Genomic DNA, 25,540 nt, shown 5'->3' on the forward strand with positions numbered 1-25,540 from the left:
CAGATGAGATGATCTCAAATGTCCCTTCCAACGCTAAGATTCTATGTAAGCCTATGATGCAAGTACTGTATTTCATCTGAGTTTTGCATTCAGAGGCACTTCACAAATAATGAATATTATCACGATGATTAACTTATCTTGCCTTCCCTCCTCTTGTTTCAGCATCATTAAGGGGAAATGGGACCCAAGTCTGTTAAAAAGAGCCAGCCATGATTGTTTTGCAATTCAAACATCTGCAGAAGCTTGATTGCTTTGAAAAATAAAATCTGTGTAGATGAATCAAGTACCTGAGAGTCTGGGACAGTAATAATAGTAAGTAGTAAGTCTCAGGAAGAGGAACAGGAGAGTATCTCTGCCTATTTGCTTCTTCACTCACCCTCCCTTCTCAAAATACCCCCCCCCAACCTACTGGGCCAATTCTCAGCCATCACGTGTTCAGATCAGCATTTTCCATTCAGATTCTATGGACATTAACTGACCTGTCTAAAACCCTCTCTGATTTTAAATAGGTCCCCTGAACCCACCCCAGCATCAATTTTAAAATACAGGAAATTCCCTTCAAGCTGTGTACACACAGATACACACTGAAATTGGACGATAAGAATACATATGTGAACACCCCCAGCCCCCAGTCCCCCCCCTTTGCCTAACACCTTCCCCTTTGTTGAAACCCAGCTTCATTTATGGAGGTAGGCATCCAACCAGAGTGCTCCAGATTTCTTTAGGGACCTGTGGAGGAAGAAGAAGAGAGGCATGGCATTCCAGTGTTGGCATGGTCTCTAGAGCCATGTTCCTGCATTTACTTGTGTGTAGGATACTCGCGTGTAGCAACGGGGTGGGGTCATGCTTCTCAGTCCTGTCTCAGGTGTTGCATTCCTGTCTCTGCACCCCCCCAACCTTTTCAGAGGACTGGAAAGCAAACTCTTCACACAAAGCAGGGCACACAATTGTGTGAGCGTCCTCTTCACATGCAGCCCCTCTGCAGGAGCAGCTGCTTGCATGAAGAGTCTCGCTTTCAGACCTCCACAATCAACATGGAAAGGTCAAGGGTGGATGCAATGTCAACGGCAGTCCTGCTCCTCTTGCTATATATGTGTGCCCTAGGTAAAGGTAAAGGGGCCCCTGACCATTAGGTCCAGTCGTGGCCGACTCTGGGGTTGCGGCACTCATCTCGCTTTATTGGCTGAGGGAGCCGGCGTACAGCTTGCAGGTCATGTGGCCAGCATGACTAGGCCGCTTCTGGCGAACCAGAGCAGCGCACAGAAACGCCGTTTACCTTCCCGCCGGAGCGGTACCTATTTATCTACTTGCACTTTGACGTGCTTTCGAACTGCTAGGTGGGCAGGAGCTGGGACTGAGCAACAGGAGCTCACCCTGTCGCGGGGATTCAAACCGCCAACCTTCTGATTGGCAAGTCCTAGGCTCTGTGGTTTAACCCACAGCGCCACCCACGTCCCTCCTTGCATGTTACTTGCATGGGTGCCCTACATGCAAGTAAAAACATGAATAGGGCTACACTCATCTTCCCAAATCTGGATTTATAGAGCATGTTGATAACAACCTATACAGTGGTGCCCCGCAAGACGAATGCCTCGCAAGACGGAAAACCCGCTAGACGAAAGGGTTTTCCGTTTTGGAGGTGCTTCGCAAAACAAATTTCCTATGGGCTTACTTCGCAAGATGAAAATGTCTTGCGAGTTCCTGCGGGGTTTTTTTCCTCCCCCCCCCTTTTCCCAAGCTGCTAAGCCGCTTATCAGCTGATCCGCTAAGCCGCTTAACAGCTGATCCGCTAAGCCGCTAAACAGCTGATCGCTAAGCCGCTTATCAGCTGATCCGCTAAGCCGCTTAACAGCTGATCGCTAAGCCGCTTATCAGCTGATCCGCTAAGCCGCTTAACAGCTGATCCACTAAGCCGCTTATCAGCTGATCCGCTAAGCCGCTAATAGCGCTAATCCGCTAATGGGCTTGCTTCGCAAGACGAAAAAACCGCAAGACGAAGAGACTCGCGGAACGGATTCTTTTCGTCTTGCGAAGCACCACTGTACTTAAATTGTGAATTCCAATAATTATTTAATGACCATGGCACATTGTCTTCCTGGACTGTTCTTCCAATGGATTGCACAGGAGCATTTAAATGCCTGTTAAGGTGCCTGGCATTCCAGTGCTGCCTCCTTTTCTCCTTCCATTACCAGGTTCCAGCATATCATTTGTTTCATAAACACTATATTTGTCAATTTCATCTCGCTCTGCCTTTTCTCTTTCACAACAACCTAGCAAAGCTGGCTGGCTTGAGCAATGGCAACTACTGTGGTTTAAAAGGAATAGGCAAGGTAATGTCCACAGGCCAAGCTCACTTGCAGAGAATTCCCAGCTCTAAACATGTCTGCGGCAAATGTCTGCACAGCAGTTGAGTTGGTTGAAGGTTCTGCCAAGGATATGGGCTACAGGCCTTGCGATGTCTTGCCAGATTTTCTAGATGCGCTAGGTGAACACACTGAAAACCCCCGCCCGTTCTCTTACCCAACAATGTCTGAGAATGCTTTCATGATAGGCTTTTCTTCATAAGGGACATTGTACTTGGCACAGAGGGACCTCACCAACGGTGCTATCTTGTGGTAGTTGTGGCGTGGCATCGTGGGAAACAGGCTATGGTAAAACAGAAAGGAGAAAGCTTGAGGAAGGCCTCCATAGACTCCGTCCTTGGGGAAATGCAATGCACTGCCTTGCACGTTTGCTTACAGGAATAAGCAGCAAAATGTAGTAGTGGAAGAAGGGACTGTACCCACTTCAGACTACAAGTGTATGGTCTCTGCTGGTAGAAAACTAGCATTGTATGGAGGAGGCTGGGTTAGAACCCTAGACCCTGATGCTGGGTTTTACTTGCAGTAATTTTTTTAATATGGGAAGGCATTCAAAAGTAGCCGCCTCATCTAGTAGCTTGAAGGTGAACATACCTGTACATCCCTCAAGGCTCTGCCAACCCACTCTGCTGCCTGAGTGCACGGCTGGTGCTGGTGTGTGTGTGTGTGTGTGTGTGTGTGTGTGTGTGTGTGTGGTCAGTGCAGACAGTCCAGCACTGAAACATTAGCAGAAATCATCCAAACATCATGAGCAATTGTTTTCTGCTTTTTGTATCTAACACTGGGGTTTTATTTCAATCATATTGTAATGTTATGTTCTTTTGCTGTTAGGCACTGCAGCCACTTAGTGTGCAAGTGTGGGATAGAAATAATGATTTCAAAAATAACAACAAGGTAAAGAATGGCAGGTGCAACTAATAGACTATATGGAAATGGCGGAAATGACTGGCAGAATCTGAGACCAGGGAGAAGAGTTGGTGGAAGAAGATTGGAGGAAATTTAAAACTTATTTACAGAAACATTGTAAAATTTTTGAATGTTGATGGCATTGATTTGAATTGAAGGGGTTCTAGCAATAAGGTTAAGATTGGATTGATAATAGATAATAGATAAATTAAATAGGATTGATGAATTTGCTGAATTAAATTTTAAAAGGGATACAAAAAAGGGAGGCGTGAGGAAGTCAGGAAAATAAGTTAATCAAAGATGAGAAATTAAAACAAAAGAGGGATTTTTGTTTTCTTTTGTATGTGTTCTTATTTCTTTTTATCTTTTTCTTTTTATGTTTAATGTTTGTATTTTTGTATTTTGTAATTTTGTATTTTTGTGTCTTTGTATTTTTCTTAATCTTTTTATTGTTAAAACTTAATAAAATATTATTAAAACAAAAAACAAAAATAACAACAAGGTAATAATTACCCTGCTTTTCGCCCTTCCTTTTTTATGGGTTTCCAGTTCCCCCAAGGGGATTCTATTGTATCTTATGGGGTCTATTCTTTCTAGCAAAGTTCCTTCAGGCCCAAACATTGCATACTTACTGGTGCTCTATTTGAAAGTTCAGGTGTCCACTGAACCAGTCGTTGAAAAAGGATTGTTCAATGTTGCAGGTAGCTGCCAACTGCAGAATTCAAGGAGACAAAACAGTGAATCTTAATGAAGCCCAGACTTGGAAGCAGATCAAGTGGATTTCATAACAAGCTCTGCTCTTCTGTCACTGTCTGTGGTTCTAATGCCACACTCTGCCATCTTCTATTCTAAAGCCACAATCCAAGGAAGTCTCAGATTGCACCTGTTTACACAGGAATTCCCTTGATCTCTCTACCAATCTCCGGTTTTAATTGCTGTGTTGTTTTAAGGGGATTGCTTTATTCCCTCTTTTAATTATGAATGTTTGTATTTTAAAGTTCGTGTCACTGGTTTTTATATTTTCAAAATTGCCAAGAAGCCCATTTTGGCACATAGAGGTTTAATAAATTAAGAAATAATAGTAATTGTGCAAGGGCTTCCATGTGGCCCTCTTGTTTAAATGAGGGCCATCTAATTTAAGCAAATGTTCTTCTCATGGCCACTGCACTGCTTAAATAGGCCCATCAGTTTTGGAAGCCTGAACCAAGAAATCTAATGTTGGAAATAGTTATAACATGTGGTCTGGAGCCACTTCAAATATACCTTGTATAGATGGCAGCAAAGAACTTCATGGAAGTCTGTAGTGCAGTTGTCAGAAATATGACATTCATCCATATATCAATGGGGAACAGGCTATCTACCACCAAAAATGTAATTTTAAGGGTTAGTTATGGCAGAGGTCAGGAGCAATTGGAGGGTTGCTGCTGCTCTGCACATGACCTACCAGCAGCAATCACTGCTCCTTATTGGGAGCGAGAGAAGGGAAGCTGCTGGGTGCAGTGTCAGTGCATCGACAGAGACCATCTGCCACTCCCACTGATCTGCCTGCACAGCACCAAACTTCCTCAGTTAGCTTTATTTTTAGAAGAATCCCATGACACGGACACAAAGGCTTAAATTTTCCCCAGATTGCACCCCACAGTGCAATCCCAGAAAGCCCACCAAGTTCAGCGGCGCTTGCTGTCTCATTAAGGCTGTGCAACATTTCAATACTTCAGAATTTAGCAACCCAGTTTACCTGAGCACTGAGCCAATCTCTGTGCTTCTCATTGTCGATTTCCATTGGGATGTGATTCATCTGTGTGACCCATACAAACCAGTGACTTTCCATGAACCTTAAAAAAAGACAAAACCCACACAATTCAGCCTTGTATATCTGGATAGATTAATCCTTGGACAAAACTGTGCTCCGTTAGTGCAGGGGAAATGGAAATCTTGCCTGAATAATCAAAGGAGAGCCTCCCCCATTCTGTACAGACAAACATCTTAGTGGTTGCTAGGTTTTCCAGTGGGAAGGGTAATTGGCATTTTGCTCTGCCTTTCTATATTGTGAGACACTTTCCATTTACTTTTTTAATAATTTGCATATTCATTTTCTATCCTAAGCAGAGACAAGACAGCTGTTCATTTGGGATAAAAGAATGTTGTTGGACTTCAGCTCCCATCATCCCTAGCCACTGCCCATGCTGGCTGTGACTAGTGGGAGTCCAACTACATCTATTGGCCATCAATTCCCTGCCCCTGCTGTAGCCAGGTAGCCTGTATTTTAAGCAGCTCAAAGAAGAAGCTATAAAACCCCCCAAATAATAGACACCCCAGCTTCATAGCAGACTGTGTTTCTCATATTTACTCCTGGCAACAATACTGGGGAAGGAGGTGAAGCTGGAATTTTCCACTGGACTGCTTGACATTTTTTTGTGTCTTCTCCAAGGGATTTCGTCAGTGACAATTATAGTAGCAGAAAGGACTGGTTTGTACATGATTATTTTTTCACTTGATAATGGGAGCTTATCTGAACAGCCTAACACAGATACACTGCCAGATTCCCCTCAAGCAAAGGGCTGCTAAATGGAGGGAGTTCACCAGATTCATAGGACTGTCATTTATCCAATGAGTCTGAAGATCTATTTTTTAATATGCCCTGCATACTGTTACCTTAATAATATTACTATTTGTCCTAGGATCAATTCAGAAATGCATGGGTTTTTTTGGAATGAATGTGAGCTGTTTGCAAAGATTATCAGAGGAACAGCTGCTGATGGCTATCTGAAATAAACAGGATTTAAAATACCGGAGAATGGGATGGCAACACAACATTCCTTGGAAGAGGAATGTCACATTTCAGGAAAGTTGTACTCATATGCCTAGAGGTACCCCAGTGGGGGCATGAAAATCCATGCAGAAGAACTTGCATTCTTAAGAAGAAGAAGCACCATAGTGAGGGTGGCAATGAAAAGACCTTGGAATCCTGAGGCCTGCCATGCAATCCCAAAGCCTTCTAGTTCAAAGAACAGATCCAAACATGCTTTGCAACCATCTCTGGTAACTAAATCCCTGCAGAACATGTGTGAATGTGTTGAATGTTTGAGAACTCTTGAATAAATAAAACCAATGAAGCACTTTTGAAAACTGTGCTCTCCTGCTCCTCCTCTGGTCTCGTGTTGCATTCACGGCACAGCATTTGGTGTACAGTAAACAAGCACAGGGAAACTTGCCCTCAGAAAAAGAGAGCTAAAAGGGAGGAATAAGCTGGGAAGAGATGGGATGCAGCAAAGCCTGAGGCAGAACAAGTCAGCAAAGATAATACAGCGTAGTAGACCAAAGATGGATGACTGAAAGAGGTAGAAACAGTGTGATTAGGCTACTCGGAAGACACTCCTTAGTTCCACTGTTGGAAAGGGGAGGTTCAGCAAGAGGGAAACTTTACCTGACGAAGGTGAGGAGACACAAGGATCCCAGAACTCCATAGAAGGGGATATATAGGGTGAAATAGCGTAGGTAGTAACTGAAGGCCCAGGCCAGGTCCTAAGGAGAAAAGGAAGAGGTTACGTGTTGCAAGGGATGCTGCTGCCTCCCTCCTTCCACCAGTGCTCACTTCCACAGAATATGCAGAGAGATGCCTCTTCATTTCCCCCAGGAAGATCTCCTTGGAGTGGCCCAGGCCATTCAACTCCAATGGAATGAATGGGTTTTAATGAAGGCAATGCAGGGTATGGAGGATCTTTCACTTACCGCCCAGAATTTGTGTCTGAACATGGTCATGAAGATTTGCATTTGGAAGTAAACTGGAATGAGGAGAGGTGGAAAAACTGAAAGGAAAACCAGAAGGCATTAGAGGAGGCAGGCAGGCAGGCATGAAACATAAAATGGCACCCTGCAGCTGGACAATGACCTTAACATGAAAGTTAGGGTCTGGAGGGAAGTGCTATCACTCTGGGAAAACATGGCAAGAGATTCTGTTTTGGTCTGTGTTCTATCCAACATCTCAAGATGTTAAAGAGACTAGGATACCTCTGTACCGTTCCAGAAAGGCCCAGTGCTTCTACTTACAACCAGTTCAGCTATTTAGAAAACAGCAACCACCCATTTTAACTAGCATTCTGAACCACTTCAAAGTGCAGGTGGGTAATGCCAAGTTTCAATTCTCCACTAGGACAAATGATTCCCCGTATGTAGGAACCAGCACCTCAGTTTTAGAATAGCTAGCTCTCTGGATACAGAGAATTTAAGACATGAGGAAATACTTAAAAATTACACTCTAAAATGCTGTAATCCCAGGAGGGATCTCTTGATGCTTGTTCCTAGTTTAACTAGAGTTTATAGACCAATAACATTTATTCTTCACATTGCAAGATCCTGGAAAAAATCTATGATGGAGCTCCATGTTTTCTTTAATAGAGTTGTGTGGAGTTGCATCATTTATGCCACAACAGCTAGTGTGGTGTAGTAGTTAGCAAGTTGGACTAGCTCTCCCAAGACCTGAGTTCAAATCCCTACTCAGCAGTGAAGATCACTGGATGTAGTCAGTCACAACTTCTCAGCCTAACCTACATTGCAGGATTGCTGTGAGGATAAAATGGAGTACGTGGGGAGAAGAACCATGTATACTGCTTTGAGTTTCTCGTTGGAGGGGTGGGATAAAAATGAAACAATGGCAGAAAGGATAGAGTCAAGAGAGAAAATATGTGGCATGGTTCTGACTGGATTCTATGAGTTTCCAAATATGGAATACAATGAACGCTCAGAAGTGAATGAAAGGAGATCTACCCTATTGCTGCTCATCAGAAATGTAGCAGGAGGGATCTTAATTCCTACACAGGGAGGGGCTTGTTAGGAAATAAAGAATAACTGTTTAATCACAAAGGAATTACAAGCAGACTCCTGCCTGCACCTACATGTAGGAAAGTGAAAGAAGGAAATGGAGATACTCACCAAAAAAGAAGTATTTGTGCTGATGGTTATATGGGAAGTATTTCAGCTTCTTCTTTCCATACTGAGGAAAAAAGGGGGGAAAACGGCCTTCTGAGTGGTAGCTCCACAGTTGTGGAACTCACTTTCCAGGGAGATTTACCAAGCTCCTTTTCATTTTAGGTCTTTTAGGTGTACTTCAAAGCCTTCCTGTTTCAGAAAGCCTGTTATGGTTACAATCCTAGGTACATTGCCTAGGAGCAAGTCTGATTATACCGTAATTGCCTTTGTTTTAGTGGACTCCTATTTAAATTGTCATTGTGCTTCTTGTATTGTTGTTATATTGATTTTTTATTGTTTGAAATTGTATCAGATTAATATTGTAAGCTTTTTTTCTGACGATAGAGGATTATATTCACTCATTTAAGCCCACTTGTTATTACATTTCATTTCTGCTATAATTCCCCCACCCCACCCCCCGCAAGAACCCCTAATACCGTATTTACATGAGCCATCAAATCTAATGTGCACCTCAATTTTCAAAACCTTGAAACAAAACAAAAAAAAGTATATGCTGTCAAATGTAAATGCGCACCTTAATTTTTGCAATGTAATTTGGCCAAAAAAGGTGCACATTAGATTCAAGTAAATACGGTATTTACAGTCAGGTTTTTAAATATCCACTTTTCTTGTCAGCTGTGGTAAGTAAGAATTGCCACCAGGCAACAAGTCATCATCATCATCATCTTCTTCTTCTTCATAATTTTATTATTTATACTCCGCCCAGCGTATGGGAGGGGGAAATGGAAGGGGGACTGAGGGAGGAGAATGTGTCCCCAACAATCATTCTGGGTTTTCTAAAACCATGGTTTTAGCAAGATGGGATCTTTACACCTACGCTCTATGCATAGTGGGGATGGCAGAACTCCTTTACCATTCTCCACAGTTCACAATATGGTGGCTCTTTCCTCAATTTTTTGAAAAACTGAAATGACACCACTTTCTTTTAAAGGTTCGTTGTTGGAAAACAGCACACATATTTCTTGAGTCTGCTGGCTCAAACCGATTGCTTCGCCTTTGCAAAGGTCAGATAAATGCCAATTTTCTGCTTAGATGGACTTTAGACAAGTGCCAACTGGATGATATGCTGACACTTATGTCCATGAAAGAAAGGAAAACCAACCTCTTTCTTTTCACAACTTTCTATGTTCTGCTAAATCATTTTTCAGTTTTTATTGCTGTTATTATGATCATAATCACCATTTATAAATAATGATATTATTTTTAAATGTTGCATGTTGTACGGTCTGTGCCAGCAGGCTCACAATCTGATAGGCACAATGTTAAGAAGAGTGCAAGCAAATTCAGGCACCTGTTGATAAGGCTACAATTATCAGCTTCGAAATGGCCCAGTGTTGAAGGTTGGCATAGCTCCATTGTTAATTTTGTTTGAACATAATGAATCAGGCCAAATCAAGCGGTGTTCCTCGAGGGCACGCAGCGCTCTAGACACCATGATCAAACAGCATTCCTCTGCGACACAAAGTACAACCTGTACACAACCATGCCCAGTTTGTCCCATCCCTGTTTACTTTGAAAATATTGAGTGCTCTCCTCCTGGCTGAGGCTTTGGATTTAATGGCAAGCATCTTCTTAGTATGTGATGCAACAGCACACAGAGCGTTGCCGATTCAGGGTTGCTGTGGCAACCATTTTGCAGAGCTCCACTGAAAACTGCATTTATTTCTGGTTATTATTGGCTGAAGATCATTCTTTGCACTTTTGAACCAGAAGAAACTTGTGTTCCAAGAAAACAACCCATCACAAGGACAACATACAGCTGCAGTGCCCCAACATTATCCAAAAAAATGTATCAAATAATAACATCTTACTGCCCCCTTTTCTTTCCCACGTTTTTTTAGAGGTGGTTCTCATATTAAAGGGGCAGGTGTGCTCTTGCAAGTCACATCTTTAGCTGAAGATAAGTGCACATCTAAGAGTGGGAGAGCATCTGGCCTTGAATGCAGGAGGTCCCTGTTTCAAACCCCAGCATCTCCAGGCATAGCTGGGAATGTCCCCCATCTGAAATCCTGAACAGCTACTGCCAGTCAGTGTAGACAATATTGGCAAGATCCAGTCCTCAAAGCAGGCAGTGAGCTTTCCCTGTTTAGGGAAGTTTTTAATGTTTGATGTTTTATCACATTATTATTATTATTATTATTATTATTATTATTATTAATCTGTTGGAAGCTGCCCAGAGTGGCTGGGGAAACCCAGCCAGATGGGTGGGATATATATGTATGTATGTATGTATGTATGTATGTATGTATGTATGTATAAATAAATAATAATAATAATAATTAGTGCAGCTTCATTCTAGGTGAGTCTTCTGCAAACCAGCCACGCAGAGTAGCCAGCTTTGCTATCACATGGAAGTATGATAGTAGCAAGGATGGCCTCACTATTTAACAGTAGCACCAAATGGCCAGTTCCATACATGAATGAAACTGCCTTCAACGTGAGATGTGACTGGTTTTTAGGAGAACTCTAAAGACTCCCCCCCCCCCGGTCAGCTTTTGGATGAAGATAGGTCAGTTTTATTCTGGTGATGCTGTGCCAAACATCATGTTTTCAGATGTGCTGTGCTGTAGATTATGATTTTATGGTTTTAATCATTTGTGTTTTAATGTGTTGTGATCTGCCTTGGGCGGGCTAGCCCTGAAAAGCAGCCTATAACTAATATAATAATAAAACCATGTTGTTGTTATCGTTGTTTGCGGATAGTCTCCGAGTCATTGGCTCTGTCATCCAAATCCAAGGTTGTGCCTAATGAAGTCATCCCATTATTAGCACAAGGGGTTCTGCTATGCAACAGGACTTCCTTCCCCTCCTCTCTCCTTGCATGCCCCCAATCCTCCAGAGCAGATGGGGGTGGGTAAGAGGCTTACAGGGAAAGGAAGTCCCATTGCATAGGTGGAAGTCTTCGCACTAATGAGACAGCTTTGTTTGATACAACCCATAGCATTTAATTCATATCCAACTGGTATGAAATTCAGAGTTCTAAAACTGGTAGGGTCAGTATTAAGCCACGGATTAGACAGTTTTTCCCTACAAAACTTGACCAGTCACAAAGTCTAGATAAACTGGCCTGCGAAAGAGTTTTGCCCCTCTTGTTTGCTAGTCACTGAGATGCCACATAACTGCGCTGGGTTCCCGTCCCCCCATAAACATGTGAAGTGGGTTCCCAACTTTTGGAAACAAAGAGCTTCAGAGTAAATGCAACTTGATTTCACACCCCCTCTTCTTACCTCAACAGGCTGCGTGTCTCCCAGGACAAAGAGGTGCACCATGTTCACGTCCGGATCCTTCTTGAAGATGTTTGGCTTCGCATGGTGCTGGAAGTGACGGTGATTCCACCAGTTTGCTGAGGCGCCCTGCAGGAAGACAAGATTTGCACAGTACATGGGGAACTCTGCTTTTTCAATGCATTCGTGTACACAAAAAGATGCCGTGCAATATTATAATAATGAAAGGGGCTGGGAACTAGGTACAATAGTCAGTTTGGCTCCCTCGAACTCTTAGCTCCTTTTACCTCTTGAGTACCAATTTAAAGCGGCGGACCAGAAGGCCAGCTTGCTGCTCATCACTGGCCTGGTAGGCAAGCTGGCTGTTGGGGCTGCTCCAGATCGTTTCCAAAAACTCAGAACAGACAGAAAGCCTTTGCTCACAAAGAAGCTTTCAATTCCAGCCCCAGGCCATGTTTATGGAAAGCAAGTACAACACCCTATTCATAGACCCTGGAGGTCTACAGCTTGGGGCAAACAATGTGGGCATTATCGAGAAATTAGCTAGCCAGTCCCTAAAGCCTTATCTGGGTTTTATGTGGCATGGATAAACTGCTCCAGCCAGCATTCCTTACTGCTCCATGGTTTGTGATCTTGAATGATAATCTGAAAGGAGTCACTTAAAAGAATGGCCATGAATGTCCATTCCAGGTGATGCTAGTCTTGCTGCTCTGTGTCTTTAACAGTTGCCTGGTAACTGCAGCAACAAAGCTCTTCCTGACACTTTATCTCCACACCAGGAAAAGCTTAATCTGCTTTCCATCTGTGTGTCAGGTTGCTGCTAAAGGCACAGGAGCTGGGGGGGGCGGCGGAGTTGACAGTCCTAGGTGACATACTGCTATACTGCTAATTCTCCTGGAGTATTTCAAGTTGGTGGTTCTTAGCTGTGATTGGCTGGCTAGATCTGTTGAATTTCTGCCTTTCAGGCACAGGCCCTCTGTTGGTTAAAAAGGTGGTAACTATTATTGGTTCGATCCTTATCTTCTGCCATAGCTCTTCAGCCTATTAATGGATTCTTGCAAGAAGTGATTTCCTCATCCTGAGCTCTTGAGCCTCTAAACTCGTTGTATTTATTGTGAAATCTCTTGGACTCAGATCTTCCAGCTTCTGAGTTCTGAATTTAAAAAATCCCTCACTTTGGGGTAAAACAGGTGAGACATGCTTTGATCCTGAATGCCCACACACTGATTCCATTATTCTTTTCAATTTTATACATTTAAATTATTTTACAATCATTTTAATATTTCAAAACATGACTTCCTTCCCCCTCTTTCTGCAGTTCCTTAGATTTATTTTTAATATTTTCTGCATATCCAAATTAACTTAATTTGCTCATTTATCCATCTACTTTATATGTATGCTCTTATAAAACTGCAGGTTATTACAATAATCCTGCCAGTGTTCTTATCTGCTTACAGTTTATTTGTAAAAAGTTTGGTTTTATCTTTATTAATGTTAAAACCTGCTACCTCACCAATTTTTTTAAAAAATCTCTTGTAATACTTTCGGGATTGACTCTATTGGATCTTCTACAGATATTACCACGTCGTCTGCAAATGCTTTTAATTTATATTGTCTCTGTCCCACTCTTATACCTTTAATATCTTGATTACATCTTATTCTTTACACTAATACTTCCAAAACTATTATAAACAACAGAGGTGACAACAGGCAGCCTTGTCTTGTTCCTTTAGTTATTTTACAATTCTCTGTCAGGATTCTTTAACAAACTTAAAGGGAATAATATAGTCATACAAGTTTGACTGTGGCTAATGGTTCAGATTTTGAAGGGATTTTTTTATATACAGTATATACCGGTATATTGCTTGAGACACATTTATGGCAGTTCACAAGCTATACCCCTCTGTGGGCACAACAACCCGTTCATCTAGAATAGATTCATTTCAGTTTATTCCTTGCTAAAGCAATCAGACACAAGAGCTAGAATTTACTGTTTTTTATCACTTGGAAGAGTGAAGTAAGCTGGTCTCCAGCTAAGATTGTGCTCTTTTTGTTCTGCTCCCTTAAAAGCTGGATGACAGGCAGAAATCCAACAGGCACAGCACTTCTCAGTGATGGGGAATGCATGATCCTTGGAATCTTTGTCAGTTCTGCAGTTTTTAAAGAAACATTCCTACCAGGAGAAAGATGGCAACCTTAACCCCATCATTTCTTACTGCAGTTATTTCCTTAATGGGAAATGACCTTACCTTCAAGTGGCCAATCACAAACTTATGAACTAAGTGGTTCCATGTAGACTTCTTAAACACAGAGAGGTGTCCAAAGTCATGCTGTAGCCATCCAGCCTGGGCCTTGGGAGGAAAGAGAATGATCATGAGAGAGAGGAAAGGCACCCCTAAGAGAAACTTTATATCAAAACCTAACTATAAGTGCTTTCTCTTCAGTTTCCTTTACATCAATGGTTCCCAAACTTCTCCCCGCCCTGGACCACTTGAAAATTGTTGCTTTGTGGACCACTTAACGATTTCCCTGCCTGTTCTAGCAATTGTAATGTGCTGTGTTAGATGCTGTATGGTTTTTTAAATTGCTCTTTTATTGCTTATTTTATTTCTTACATATTGTGTTTCATTACAATACAAATTGTAGGTTTATTTTTTTGAGGGTGTTTTGATTCAGTTGTATTATAATATTGTAATAGGGAATGAAACACAACACAGTATTAAAGATGGCCCACCCTTCCGGTAATGATTGGCAATTATTAAGTTACAAGTTGTTTCATGCTATCTTCAGTGCCTTTTTGAAGCAGTGACAGTATGCAACTTTCAAGGCATGGATGAACTAGGAGGCAGGTGACTGCCCATTCAATATCCATAGAACAAAGTTTCACCTGGGAAACTGCAAGGATGATGGCAAGGAGGAAGGTTGTAATCCAGTTAGTACCACAGTATGAAACCATAAGCCAAGCCAGAGCCTCCATCACAAGGATATGACCCAAGTAAAGAGAAAAAAACACAGGATCCGCTTGGAATAAGTTCATGTCTTCTGCTGTCTTCCTCAGGGCACGGAAATCTTCCACCAATTGAGACTGCAAAGTAGAAAAAAAGGATATTAAAAGAGGTCCTCTAGATACCAAAGGGACTTAGGCACACTAATTTTTTCTGGATTGCAAATTGTGTAAAAGAAAATTATATGCCAGCATTTTTGGCAACAGCAAGATGGCTCTCCCTCTCTGTACAAATGCATCTCTCTCGATGAGAAAGAACACAAAACAGACCCTCCCACACACAAACATCCAGAAAAGCCCATCCATGAGTGAAGGAAGTGCCTGCCATTTCCACACACACACAACAATTTATTTTGTCTATTTCCCCCCTCCTTTAAAAAACAATAATAACCAAACAAGACAGGGCCATTATAACCTTGGCAAGGGTACAATGCTGAAGTTTCGTAAGGAAACTGGGGTGACACGGAGGGGGGGAGGAGTCTGTAGACAGTTATGCAAACTCAGTTCTGCAAAACCGTGGCACTGCTGCAGCATAAAACTCAACCGTTTTCCAACTGCCCCTGCCTGCAGCCCCAATTTGTTTTCCAAAATACCCCTTACTGCGGCAATAGATTTTGGAACAGCGCAGCCTCTGTTTCCAGCAAAAAGCATCCAAGACTCTCAGGGTTTGTCACTGCACCCCGACTGTGAATGCACCCTAGAGTAAGGTTACCAGACGTCCCCATTTCCCGGGGACGGTCCCCAGATGTACAAATCAGTCTCCTGGCAAAATCCATTGAAGTTGAAAAGTGTCCCCGGATTCATTGAATAAAATCTGGTAACCTTACCCTAGAGCAGCTTTGCACCTTGCTAGGGGAGGTCAGCAACAGGGGGGACACTAGTCAAGATTTCTTTCAGAAAATCTGGTCTGCCATTACAGTATTGAACTCCTCATGGAAGAGTCTCTGATAAGCTTTCTAGGAAACGCTGCTGCCTGCTGAAATGTAGTCTGAACCGCTATTCCCTTTGGCATAGGAAGCCCTGAGCTCTGCAGAGTGGTGTTCCTGAGGGAAAGCAGCTCACGAGGCACCTGCAGGTTAATGTTTAGACACCGGCTGGCTGTCATCAATGCAGTCATCCAAGAAGGAGAGGCGACAGAAAGGGCTTCTTTTTGCAATCAGCCAAGTGGGACGAAGTCCCTGAATAATTGATAGCCGGACCGTTTGGGATTTGAGGGATCCTGAGTGACAAGGTGACGCGGGGCCCGATGGGAAAGGCATCTGTGGATCTTGTTTGCAAAGCTGCCCTCCAGGCCAGAGCTCAAAATTTCAGATTATGAGAGATCTACCAGTTGTACCGGGAACAGACTCCTGACAGGCCCATGAAAATTCTCTGGATGTTTTATTTTACTTGGTTAATTTACATTCAGGACTCTTCATTTCTTTGCAGCACTCCCCCTGCTCCTCCCTGCCTCCTCTTCTATACCTAGGCCTTGTGTGAGGTTTTCCTTCAGAATATGGATTCTGTGAAATAATAGCAACTCAGCTAATCTCTCTCTCAAGCTCTCTCACTCTTTCTGTGCATGTGTGTGTAAAAGTCACAGGTTTATTTCCAGCGGGCTCCTTTCCCTGTCTCTCGTCTTCGTATGTCGTCTCCCTCCAGCCTTCCCATATTCTGGCGTTTCCCTTTTTATTTTCTAATAGTGCCCCCCCCCCCACTTCTCTCTCCCTGCTTGTTTCTTGCAGCCTGCTTTCTTCAGGACTACATTTATCTTTATCACAACCCCCCCCCCCAAATTGTATGGCATTTGCATATATTTTTGTTTAATGTTAAGTCGCTTGGAGACCTTAGGGTGACTAGCGACTAATAAGCTTAATAAATAAATAATAAATTATCTGCACATTAAAGGCAGTCAGAAGCTGTCCTGAAGCCACATGTCTCTGGAGATGTGTCCCTCCCCGTTCCTCATTAAGGCATCTAACAAAACAGCTCATCTAATAGCTAGGGATGGCTTTCAAATGGAAAGTTAATTGCAAACTTGTGTCCACCTCATGCTTTATTCTTTACAATTCCTTTTCTTTCTTTTTTCTTTTTTTTTACAGCCTGTGTGACCTTGGGTGGTGGTGGAATTATCGTCATAATTTTCCATCAGATCATTGTTCTAGTTCTTTTTGGAGGATTCTACGATATAGTATTTATTAAGCAAAGTCAATGTTGGTAGGTTGGACTTACATTGTCCTAAGCCCATTTGAGAAAAGGGAAACCTCTAAACCTGAAGTTTACTAAATATTCCACCTTCCCTAAAACCTTTTTTTCACATACAGCAAAAGGAGATAGCAGTAGACTCCAGGGACATGGTACCTCAGTTCAAATAAAGCAAAGGCAAGCTGAAACCCAAGAAGTCTTGCAGTATCAGTTCTTCCTATTGGTCTACAGTGTCAAATATCCACTGTATTACAACCCTTGATGCGGTTCTGGATGGTAGTATTTAATCCTCAGATGAATCAATGTTCTATGCTTTCTTTGACACCTCAGTCCTATAATGTATTTTATGACCCTATAGAAATGTCTACACAGAAACCCTGAATCTGGCGTTACGGCATAATCATTGTGCTGATATTTTATGTGTTTTCTACTGCTATCCTGTTTTCTTTCTTGGGTATCCACAGACTAGTTTAAACTCTGATCAGTATATCTGTGCAGTCTTAAGGTAGATTACTTTGCAGGAAAATATTGAATTTGTGCCTGCAGCCTCCAAGTGCATGCCACTGTCACTGGTTCATGCCTATCCACATACAAAGAACTCCCAGAGCTTGTGAGGTAGGACTGCACTTTGCAGAAGCCAGGCTATGTTTACCATATTTCAAAAAGTAAATGGCAGCCCTACTAATTCATCTTCACCAAGTTTCTCCCATGGGATAAATAATTTCAGCTTTTAAACAGTTTTGCCTGTGATATGCTGGATTGTCTGTAAGATACTCCCCTTCCGACACTCAGTGCAATTCTTCGGTCTCCAATGAACATTTGTCCTCCAAAGCACCACTTCAAATATTGTGACACACTTTACAGAACAAGCTCATGAGAGATACTAATGTAGAGTAAAACACAAAAAGGAAAACTCTCTAGATCAGGGGTGCAGACCCTCTGGCCCGTGGGCCAAACTTAGCCTGATGGCATCCCTATTTGGGTCGCAAGGTTGTTTTGGCCAAGCCATATCCACTCACCCTGCACTTGACATCATATATGACATTAGGTGTGAGGCAAGTAAGGACAGAGCCTAAAAGGAACAATGGGCACTTTAGGCGGAACTCCTGTTTGCTCTTTTGCTGGAGCAAGACACGCTTTCATCGGCCATCAGTTGATGGCTGGCAGGAACATGCCTTGCTCCAAGAGGGGAAAGTGGTTTCCATTGGAACTGTGGTTATGGAAATCACTTCTCCCTCCCAGCACTGCTCCTTGAACCTTTGAAAATCAGAGGGCTGTTTGAAAGCCCTTCTGCAAACAGCCCAGTGCCGTCCTTCAAATATTCACTGAACATATAGGAAAAATTGCTCCTACTTACGTTCTGGCCTCTGTCTTGGCTGGGTTCTCCTGGGGCAAGTTCTCCAATCAATAATGGCTTAAGAAACTTTCTCACAAACACAGGATCAGGGTGAAAGGCCTTAAATGCATCCTAGAATGAAGAAATACACAATTGCTGTTCAAAGAGCTGTTACCCACTCTTCCTTATCTCTCGTAATCATTTTCCCCTTAGAATCCAAAAACTTCTTTCTACATGCAATAATCCTTACAGATGAGCCAATGCAGAGCAAATTCCCAGAGTGGTTTGATAACCAATCCCTCTTCTCTGGGAATTGTAGCTATGTGAGGGGAATTCGGGTTTCCCAACAAGTCTCAGCACCCTTAACAAAATACACTTTAGGGCAGGCATCCCCAAACTCAGCCCTCCAGATGTGTTTGGGACTATAACTCCCATCACCCCTAGCTAACAGGAGCAGTGATCAGGGATGATAGGAATTGTAGTTCCAAAACATTTAGAAGGCCAAGTTTGGGGATGCCTGCTTTAGGGGAAGCCATGACTGTTTAAGGTGGTGATACCAGTTTATATGTTTTGTGCAGACAGGGCCTTACTGTAGGAATCAAACAATATTCCTTCTGATTACAGATTCCCAAAACACACACACACACACACACACACACACACACACGTATAAAATAGTGTATAACATTGAAAATCTCCATCTCCCAGCATAATTATTAGTAGATAAGCAAACAGAAAGCAACATGATATTTTCACAGCCAAAGAGTGAGTGGGTGGCAGAACTAGGAATCCTAATCTTGCGGTGCTTTATTCCTAGGGACTGGTCTGACTCAAGTCATTGTCTCTAATGAGTCCTTTGTTGTCCTTGCTTATGGAAAATAAGGAAACCTTAATTAGTAAGATTAGCTTCAGCAGCTTAATTCACTTGGGAAAAGCACTGGAACAGGGGACAAGGAGAAAATAAATTAGAAAATGCTGGAAAGGAGAAAACAAGATAGGAAATAATATACAGATAAGGATAACTATTAAAGCATAAATGTGAGGCACCATGGAAATTTTATCACCAAATGTGATCTCTGTGTGCAAGCTGCTACCTGAATCTGCAGTCATCAAGAAACGAACAAGCATGTGCATAAGCCTAAAGGATTTGTAACTGAGGGAAATTTCCAACTCCTTATCTTCCCCTAGAGCCATATAAAATCCCTAACTCCTTCCTAATTCCCAGCAGACAACACTCTTGCTTAAAGTTGTGCATTGCTAATTCACCTTGCGGCAACATAATCTAAGGCTGGGCGCACCCAGACAATGAACATTTTGGTGTGCTCATTAACTTCCAGAGTCTACATGAAATGAAGGCTTCACCTTTAATTGGTACCAAATTTTTCCATGTGGTGAACAGGCGTTGTTGGGGGTACTGGAGCACAATTTTCAGCCTGCAGCACAAAACTCCTACTGTCACTGCAAGAGGATCAGATGTGAGAGAGCTATCTGCACTGTATAATATAAAGCCAAACAAGGGGAGTGTAGACAACCATTATGTGGGCAGGCCCTTTGTGCCACTCCCTGTCAAAACACTGGATGCAGCATCACTGGACTTCTTCCTCCTCCTTTTGAAACGAGTATAAACCTGAAAAAAGCGAAGGGAAGAAACCCTTCCCACATACTTCAGCCCCCTCTGATACCCAAAACAAATGGTACAGTGGCTTGGAAGGAAAATGAAAGGTTGTGGGATGGGGGGGGGGAGCCAGGGAAGCTTGCTGCTGAGTCACACAATGCCCACCAAAGAAACAGCTAAGTGTTTAGGGAGATGACAATTGGCCTTACAAAAGATACTGGATAAGCACTGTTTAATGCTAGGGAAAATTTGAGCCTCCTGGGAACTGACTAATGGTCTTCATTACAACCCAGTAACCGTACCTTGCTAGCACTGGATTAAAGGACCTGGCAAGCCCTCTACTGGGATCATATTATGGGGTCATAGGCCTTTCTGACTTATATGTCAGACTCATATACTGCATGCACACCACATTTTCTTTGCAAAGCAGCCATGCTATTTTGTTGAACAGATATCCATCTCTTTCTAGGTTCTTGAACACATTGCTAGCAGATGGCAAGCAACAGTGGCATCTCCTTGGGAAGCACTAAATGGCTTCAAAAATGCACTGTGAATGAAGTCACACTTGCAGTAAGGGTTTATGCAGTCTGAACCTGGCCAAACAGGAGACAGTCCTATGGTCTTGGAATTGGCTGACGGAAGCTTCAAGGGCTCGATGTGACTTTGGGGCTTGCACTATCAGCTTCCTTGCTACCTGCTCAAACTGTGTGTGTGTTTGTGTGTGTATATATACAAGGTACCGTAAGTCTCTATCATTGCCTCACCCAAAATGAAAAACTAGCTTGCAACATCCTAAAGAAGGTGATCAGGCCTGTCACCACACTCCTGAAGTTCAAACAGAATTATGGTGGCAAGCAAGCAAGCAATGGTCACCTTCAACAATACACTTGAAAGAACATGATGCTGCAGATTTGGCTCTGTGTGTTCCCCCACCCCCCATAAGTACAAACACTTCCACATGTGCTGGTTCATGAGACTGATAGCTTTGTAGTGGATGTACAACATTTGGGAGAAGGAGCATTCATGAAATCCTAGAAGGGATGAAAAGGCAATGCAGCTAAACCAGCGACAAAAGCTGGGAGCCATCAAACTTGCTTCTGCAAGTTGGGAAACTGTCATATCTGGTAACCTCTAGGTTAGTTTACTGCAATGCATTTTACACTGGGCAGCCTTTGAAGACACTTTGGAAACTACAGCTAGTGTAGTATGCAGTCGCAAGATTACTGACTTGGTCCAGAAGGTCTGAGCACATTACACTGATTCTGGCCTGACTGCACTGGCTACTGATGAGTTTCCCAATTCAATTAAGTGCTAGTTTTAACCTATCAAGCCATATGCAGCTCAGGACCACAATACCACAAAGGCTGCCTCTCCCAATATGAATCCGCTCAGAGCAAACAATCTTCATCAAAGACCCTTCTTTATGTGCCTTATCCAAGGGAGCATGGAAGGTGGTCACATGAGAACAGGCCTTTTTGGTAGTGGTTCTTCCTGTGTGTGTAATGTTTTCCCCAGGGAAACATGCCTGGTGCCTTGGTTTTTATGGGCCAGGCCAAGACATTTTTATCTGCCTAAGCCTTTGGTAGTTATACCAGCTTCTACTGTGGTGCTTGCCTTTTACTGATATGAGATAGGTTTTAACCTTATTGTGTTGGATGAGCATTTTAATTATTTTGTATTGTACACTGTGTTTAAATTTCCTGGTTTTTATTTGACTTCATATATATATTGTTAAGTTGCTTTGAGACTAAGAAGCACAACAATACATAAAATAAAGGAGGTAATTTGTTTTTAAAACGTTGCTCCACAGAATCACACAATCCAGACATTTCAGCTCATTGTGTCTCTTCAGTCTTCTTTTTAAATGTTGCTTTGAAAAACCCCACTGTGATTTAAGACAACAAAGACAATAGAATCACTGTGTGTTTCAGTTTGTGAAGTTCAGAGATGAGTGGGAAATGAAAATTACAATGTAAATGATTTAACAATAAAACTTGCAGATTGGCAGGACATCTGGACCAATTGATTTTAATACATGATGGCTGTGTTTCGAAGAATGACAAGTTGAAAGCATGTAGTTCTTCCCAAGAACACAAAATGCAGCAAATGCTTTATAGACAGTGGACAGAAGTAACCACAGCCAGAAACATGCAGCCAATGTACCTGGCCAAAAACATCTGTTCTGGCTACAATTCTTGTTCATCCCGTATGACAGACACACACAACCAATGGAGAAGCACAAGAGAGACTTAATGGAGCCATGACTCGATACAGATTCACATTTTCTCTATATGTGAAAGCCTGTGGCTGCTTTTGATTAACACAACTGTTTGCAAATACACTCCTAGAAGTTACTGGTACACATGCTGTCTGACATGCATGTAGAAGGGTGGAGAACAAAAGGCATACTCACCTGCCACCTCTGAAGGTGGACTTTGCTGCATTACATGAATGTGTAATTTCATCCTCACTTTTGAAGATCTGTTTTAGATACCGAGGCTTAGCCTGAGAATAAAGCTGGGAACCTGTAGCCCTCCAGGTATGCTGGACTCCCATCAACCCCAAGCAGTATGATCAATAGGGATGATGGAAAACAATAATGATGCTCTGAGTATTGCCAGGGTGCTTCGCTTTCCCATGAGTGATCACAACCAGCTGTAACACATTTAGGATTTGTCCTCAGTGCCTCTCAGGTCCAGAATACTTCCCCTGCCCTCAGTTTCAAAAATAGGATGGAAGAAAAAAGTAGAAAGCAGTGCCTCTGAGCACATGCAAAGAGGCTTTCCTTCATCATCAGGTAACTACAAACCACATTCACCTGAGGAAAGGTTTCCAGAGCAGAAAATGCAGCTGGAACACATTGCTGAGTCCCATCACCTTCTACGTCCCACCTGCTGGTACACAATCTCCCTGCATTTCCTGCTTCTCTTAATGGGCATATCCAGGTGGTTGAAATGATAAAAAGACCTCATACACCTACAAAGGGCTACCTTTGAAGGTGACCCGGAAACTACAACTAATCCAGAATGCGGCAGCTAGACTGGTGACTGGAAGTGGCCACCGAGACCATATAACACCGGTCTTGAAAGACCTACATTGGCTCCCAGTACGTTTCCGAGCACAATTCAAAGTGTTGGTGCTGGCCTTTAAAGCCCTAAATGGCCTCGGTCCAGTATATCTGAAGGAGAGTCTCCACCCCCATCGTTCTACCCGGACACTGAGGTCCAGCTCTGAGGGCCTTCTGGCGGTTCCCTCACTGGGAACCAGGCAGAGGGCCTTCTTGGTAGTGGCGCCCACCCTGTGGAACGCCCTCCCACCAAATGTCAAAGAGAACAACAACTACCAGACTTTTAGAAGACATCTGAAGGCAGCCCTGTTTAGGGAGGCTTTTAATGTTTGATGTATCACATTATTTTAATATTTCTTGGAAGCCGCCCAGAGTGGCTGGGGAAGCCCAGCCAGATGGACGGGGTATAAATAATAAATAATAATAATAATAATAATAATAATAATAATAATAATAATTATACAAAAGGCCTATCTAGTTCAGTTTTTTGTTTCCCACTGTGGGTCCTCTTGAACATAAATGGACCTTGGTATCTAAAAGCTTGCAGGCTCCTGGGGGAAGGCCAGCAGAAGCTGGGGAAATATCCAGTTCAGAATGAATTACCCCCAAATGGAATGAGAGTAAAAAAAAAAGTTTGTGGTCATTCAGATAGGGCTGGGATACAGCAAGATGCTGAGCATCCAGTAGGCCGTGATAGCCCAAAGGGCCATGGGAGGGGGAATGAACATGCCAAGCAAATCCACAGAGGATGCCATGTGCAGATATGGTCTCTAAGCTATGATAGAGGAAGTGGGGTGCTTGGTTTCAAAAGCAATCATAGAAAGGTGGGCATAAAGGAAGTCTGGTCAAATAGAGAGACGCAGCAGTATACAATTATCTTAATGGGATGCAGTTAGGGCAAACTTTTTGAAGCTGAGGTCCACATTCACTTGAGGGAAAGTGATCAGGGGCGCATGCAAGCGGTGGACAGGGCTAAAGTCAGAAGTGAGGAACAGCACAGCTTCCCCTCCTCTCTGCTATGTCTTCCCTCTACCCCTTCATTCATCTCTCTCTCTCTCTCTCTCTCTCTCTCTCTCTCTCTCTCTCTCACACACACATACACACACACACACACACAACTTGTTTCCCACAGGCATCTAGTTGGCCACTTTCCCCAAACCTCTCTTCTCCTGGCGTAATCCAGTAAACCAGAACCTGGGTAGACAAAAGTGCTTCTTCAAAGCTTATATGGTTAAACTATGGAATACTATCACAACATGTGAGGAGGACCCCCAACTACGGTGGCTTTAAAAAAAAAGAAAAGGGTAGAGACAAATTCATGGAGAATAAGGCCACCAACAGACAGACTCCCTCCAGGACCAGCGGGCCTCAGGAGTCCAGTCGCTAGGGAATAGCAGCTGGGGAGAGCTGCAACTCTTGTGCCCATGTCCAGCCTGTGGGCTCCTCAGAGACATGATCTGACTGGCCACTTTGGGAAGCAGGATGCTGGGCGAGACGGACCTTTGCTTTGAGCCGCACAGTTCTTAACACGCGACTACCTTCCCCGCGCTGCGCGTCCTGCCCGGAGCTAAGCCTCCGCTGGCCGGCTGCTCCCCTGCAGCTTGCGCTTTCAGGAGCCGCAGCTACTAATCTTGCAAAGGCATCGTGGTTTTGCTCCTTCCCGCCGCCGCTATGCCTCCTCTGCTGCCGTTACTGAAACAGGAGCCCGGTTTGGGGGTGGGGGGTGGAATGAGGCTAGCCAACCACTAGCTGCAGAAGATAAAAGAAGCAGCTGCCCGGGCGAGGGGAGGAAGCCACCAGCTCCTTTCCTTACGTGGGGGGTGGGGAGTCTCAAGAAAAAAACCCTTGCAGAAAGAGCCGATCGAGCGCAGCTCTTTGGCCGGCCTGCAGGCAAACCTCTCTCCTCCCCGCTCTTGCATTGCTACAATGCTCCTTCTGCAGCCTCCCAGCCGCCGGCAACCTTCCAGCTTGCAAGCACCCATTCCCTCTTTGCATCCAGTCCCCGTTTCATGTCAAACGGCGGTTCCTGCCAGCCCTGCGGCTGCAGCGAGCTCCGCGCTGCGGATTTGCCAGCCCTGCAGCGGCTGCCGCCGCCGGTTCCCTCCCTTCTTCAAAGCAGCAGCAGCAGCAGCAGGTGAGCGGCGGCGCAGGAGCCGGGCGGCAGCAGCCGGAGCCCCTTACCGTGGCATCTTCGCCCGCGTAGTGGCTGATCACGCGCAGCCCCCCCGGGTGTCGCTTGGCCCATTGGGTGATGTTGTACACTTTCCGCTCGATCACCAGCCACTTGTCCGTGTGCACGTTGTGCTTCTGGATCTCCTCCCAGGTGTACGAGGGGCTCGGCGCCTCCCGCTCGGCGCACATCCCGCCCTGCTCCTCGCCTTTCCCCATGACCGCCTTCGGCGCGCTGCTTCGACGGCTCGGCTTCGCGCTTCCTGGCGATCCTGCGAAGCGAAAGGCTCCCCGCCTCTCCGCTCCGGTTTAACTCACCGACTGCGCCGCCCCCCCCCCCACGCCGCCCCCTCCGCGTGCTCTTTGTCTTCGCCTTGCCGCCTGCCAGCCCTTGTGCAATTTCTGCCGGCTCCGCCGCCTGCTCTGAAGTGCCCCCTAGGCTGCAGCGGCGGACTTTTCCCTCGCAAATAATCCCTGCGCCAGCCAGCCAGGGGGGAACCTCAGCCTCTCCATCCCATTCCATGAATCACCGACGAGGATTCCGGAGGGTATCAGCAGAGCTCCTCCTCCAATCGCCGCTCTCCGCCGGCCAAGCGGGGCTCTGCCATTGGCTGGCGCTAATCTTTCGAAGGTGAAGGCCGGCTGACCTCAGCTTAAAACTTGAAGAAGCCTTGATATTGTGAAGC

The 25,540-nt window shown here is 44.0% G+C and overlaps 1 protein-coding gene across 1 annotated transcript; it reads right to left on the reverse strand.

The window, feature by feature from the left end:
- Positions 1 to 133: 133 nt before the first annotated feature.
- LOC128417635 (acyl-CoA 6-desaturase-like) lies at positions 134 to 25,409 on the reverse strand. The gene is made up of 12 exons (XM_053396589.1): positions 24,867 to 25,409; positions 18,025 to 18,135; positions 14,367 to 14,564; positions 13,729 to 13,830; positions 11,483 to 11,608; positions 8,199 to 8,259; positions 6,999 to 7,075; positions 6,694 to 6,791; positions 5,005 to 5,101; positions 3,899 to 3,978; positions 2,521 to 2,646; positions 134 to 729 (listed from the first exon to the last, which is right to left on the reverse strand). The coding sequence occupies exons 1-12, from the start codon at positions 25,071 to 25,073 to the stop codon at positions 678 to 680; spliced, it is 1,335 nt and encodes a 444-aa protein (XP_053252564.1). The 5' UTR covers positions 25,074 to 25,409; the 3' UTR covers positions 134 to 677.
- Between the last annotated feature and the right edge of the window lie 131 nt (positions 25,410 to 25,540).

The sequence above is a fragment of the Podarcis raffonei genome, chromosome 1 (genome assembly GCF_027172205.1).
Source record: "Podarcis raffonei isolate rPodRaf1 chromosome 1, rPodRaf1.pri, whole genome shotgun sequence".
Classification (NCBI taxonomy): domain Eukaryota; kingdom Metazoa; phylum Chordata; class Lepidosauria; order Squamata; family Lacertidae; genus Podarcis; species Podarcis raffonei.

What these genes read in the sequence shown, in the direction of transcription:
- LOC128417635 (XM_053396589.1), bottom strand. Translation starts at nt 25,073, where the DNA reads ATGGGGAAAGGCGAGGAGCAGGGCGGGATGTGCGCCGAGCGGGAGGCG. An exon ending in GAGACACGCAGCCTGTTGAG is followed by an intron (nt 8,260 to 11,482) that starts GTAAGAAGAGGG and finishes TTTTTTCCTCAG; the next exon opens with TATGGAAAGAAGAAGCTGAA. An exon ending in TGTCTCCTCACCTTCGTCAG is followed by an intron (nt 5,102 to 6,693) that starts GTAAAGTTTCCC and finishes TCTTTTTTTAAG; the next exon opens with GTTCATGGAAAGTCACTGGT.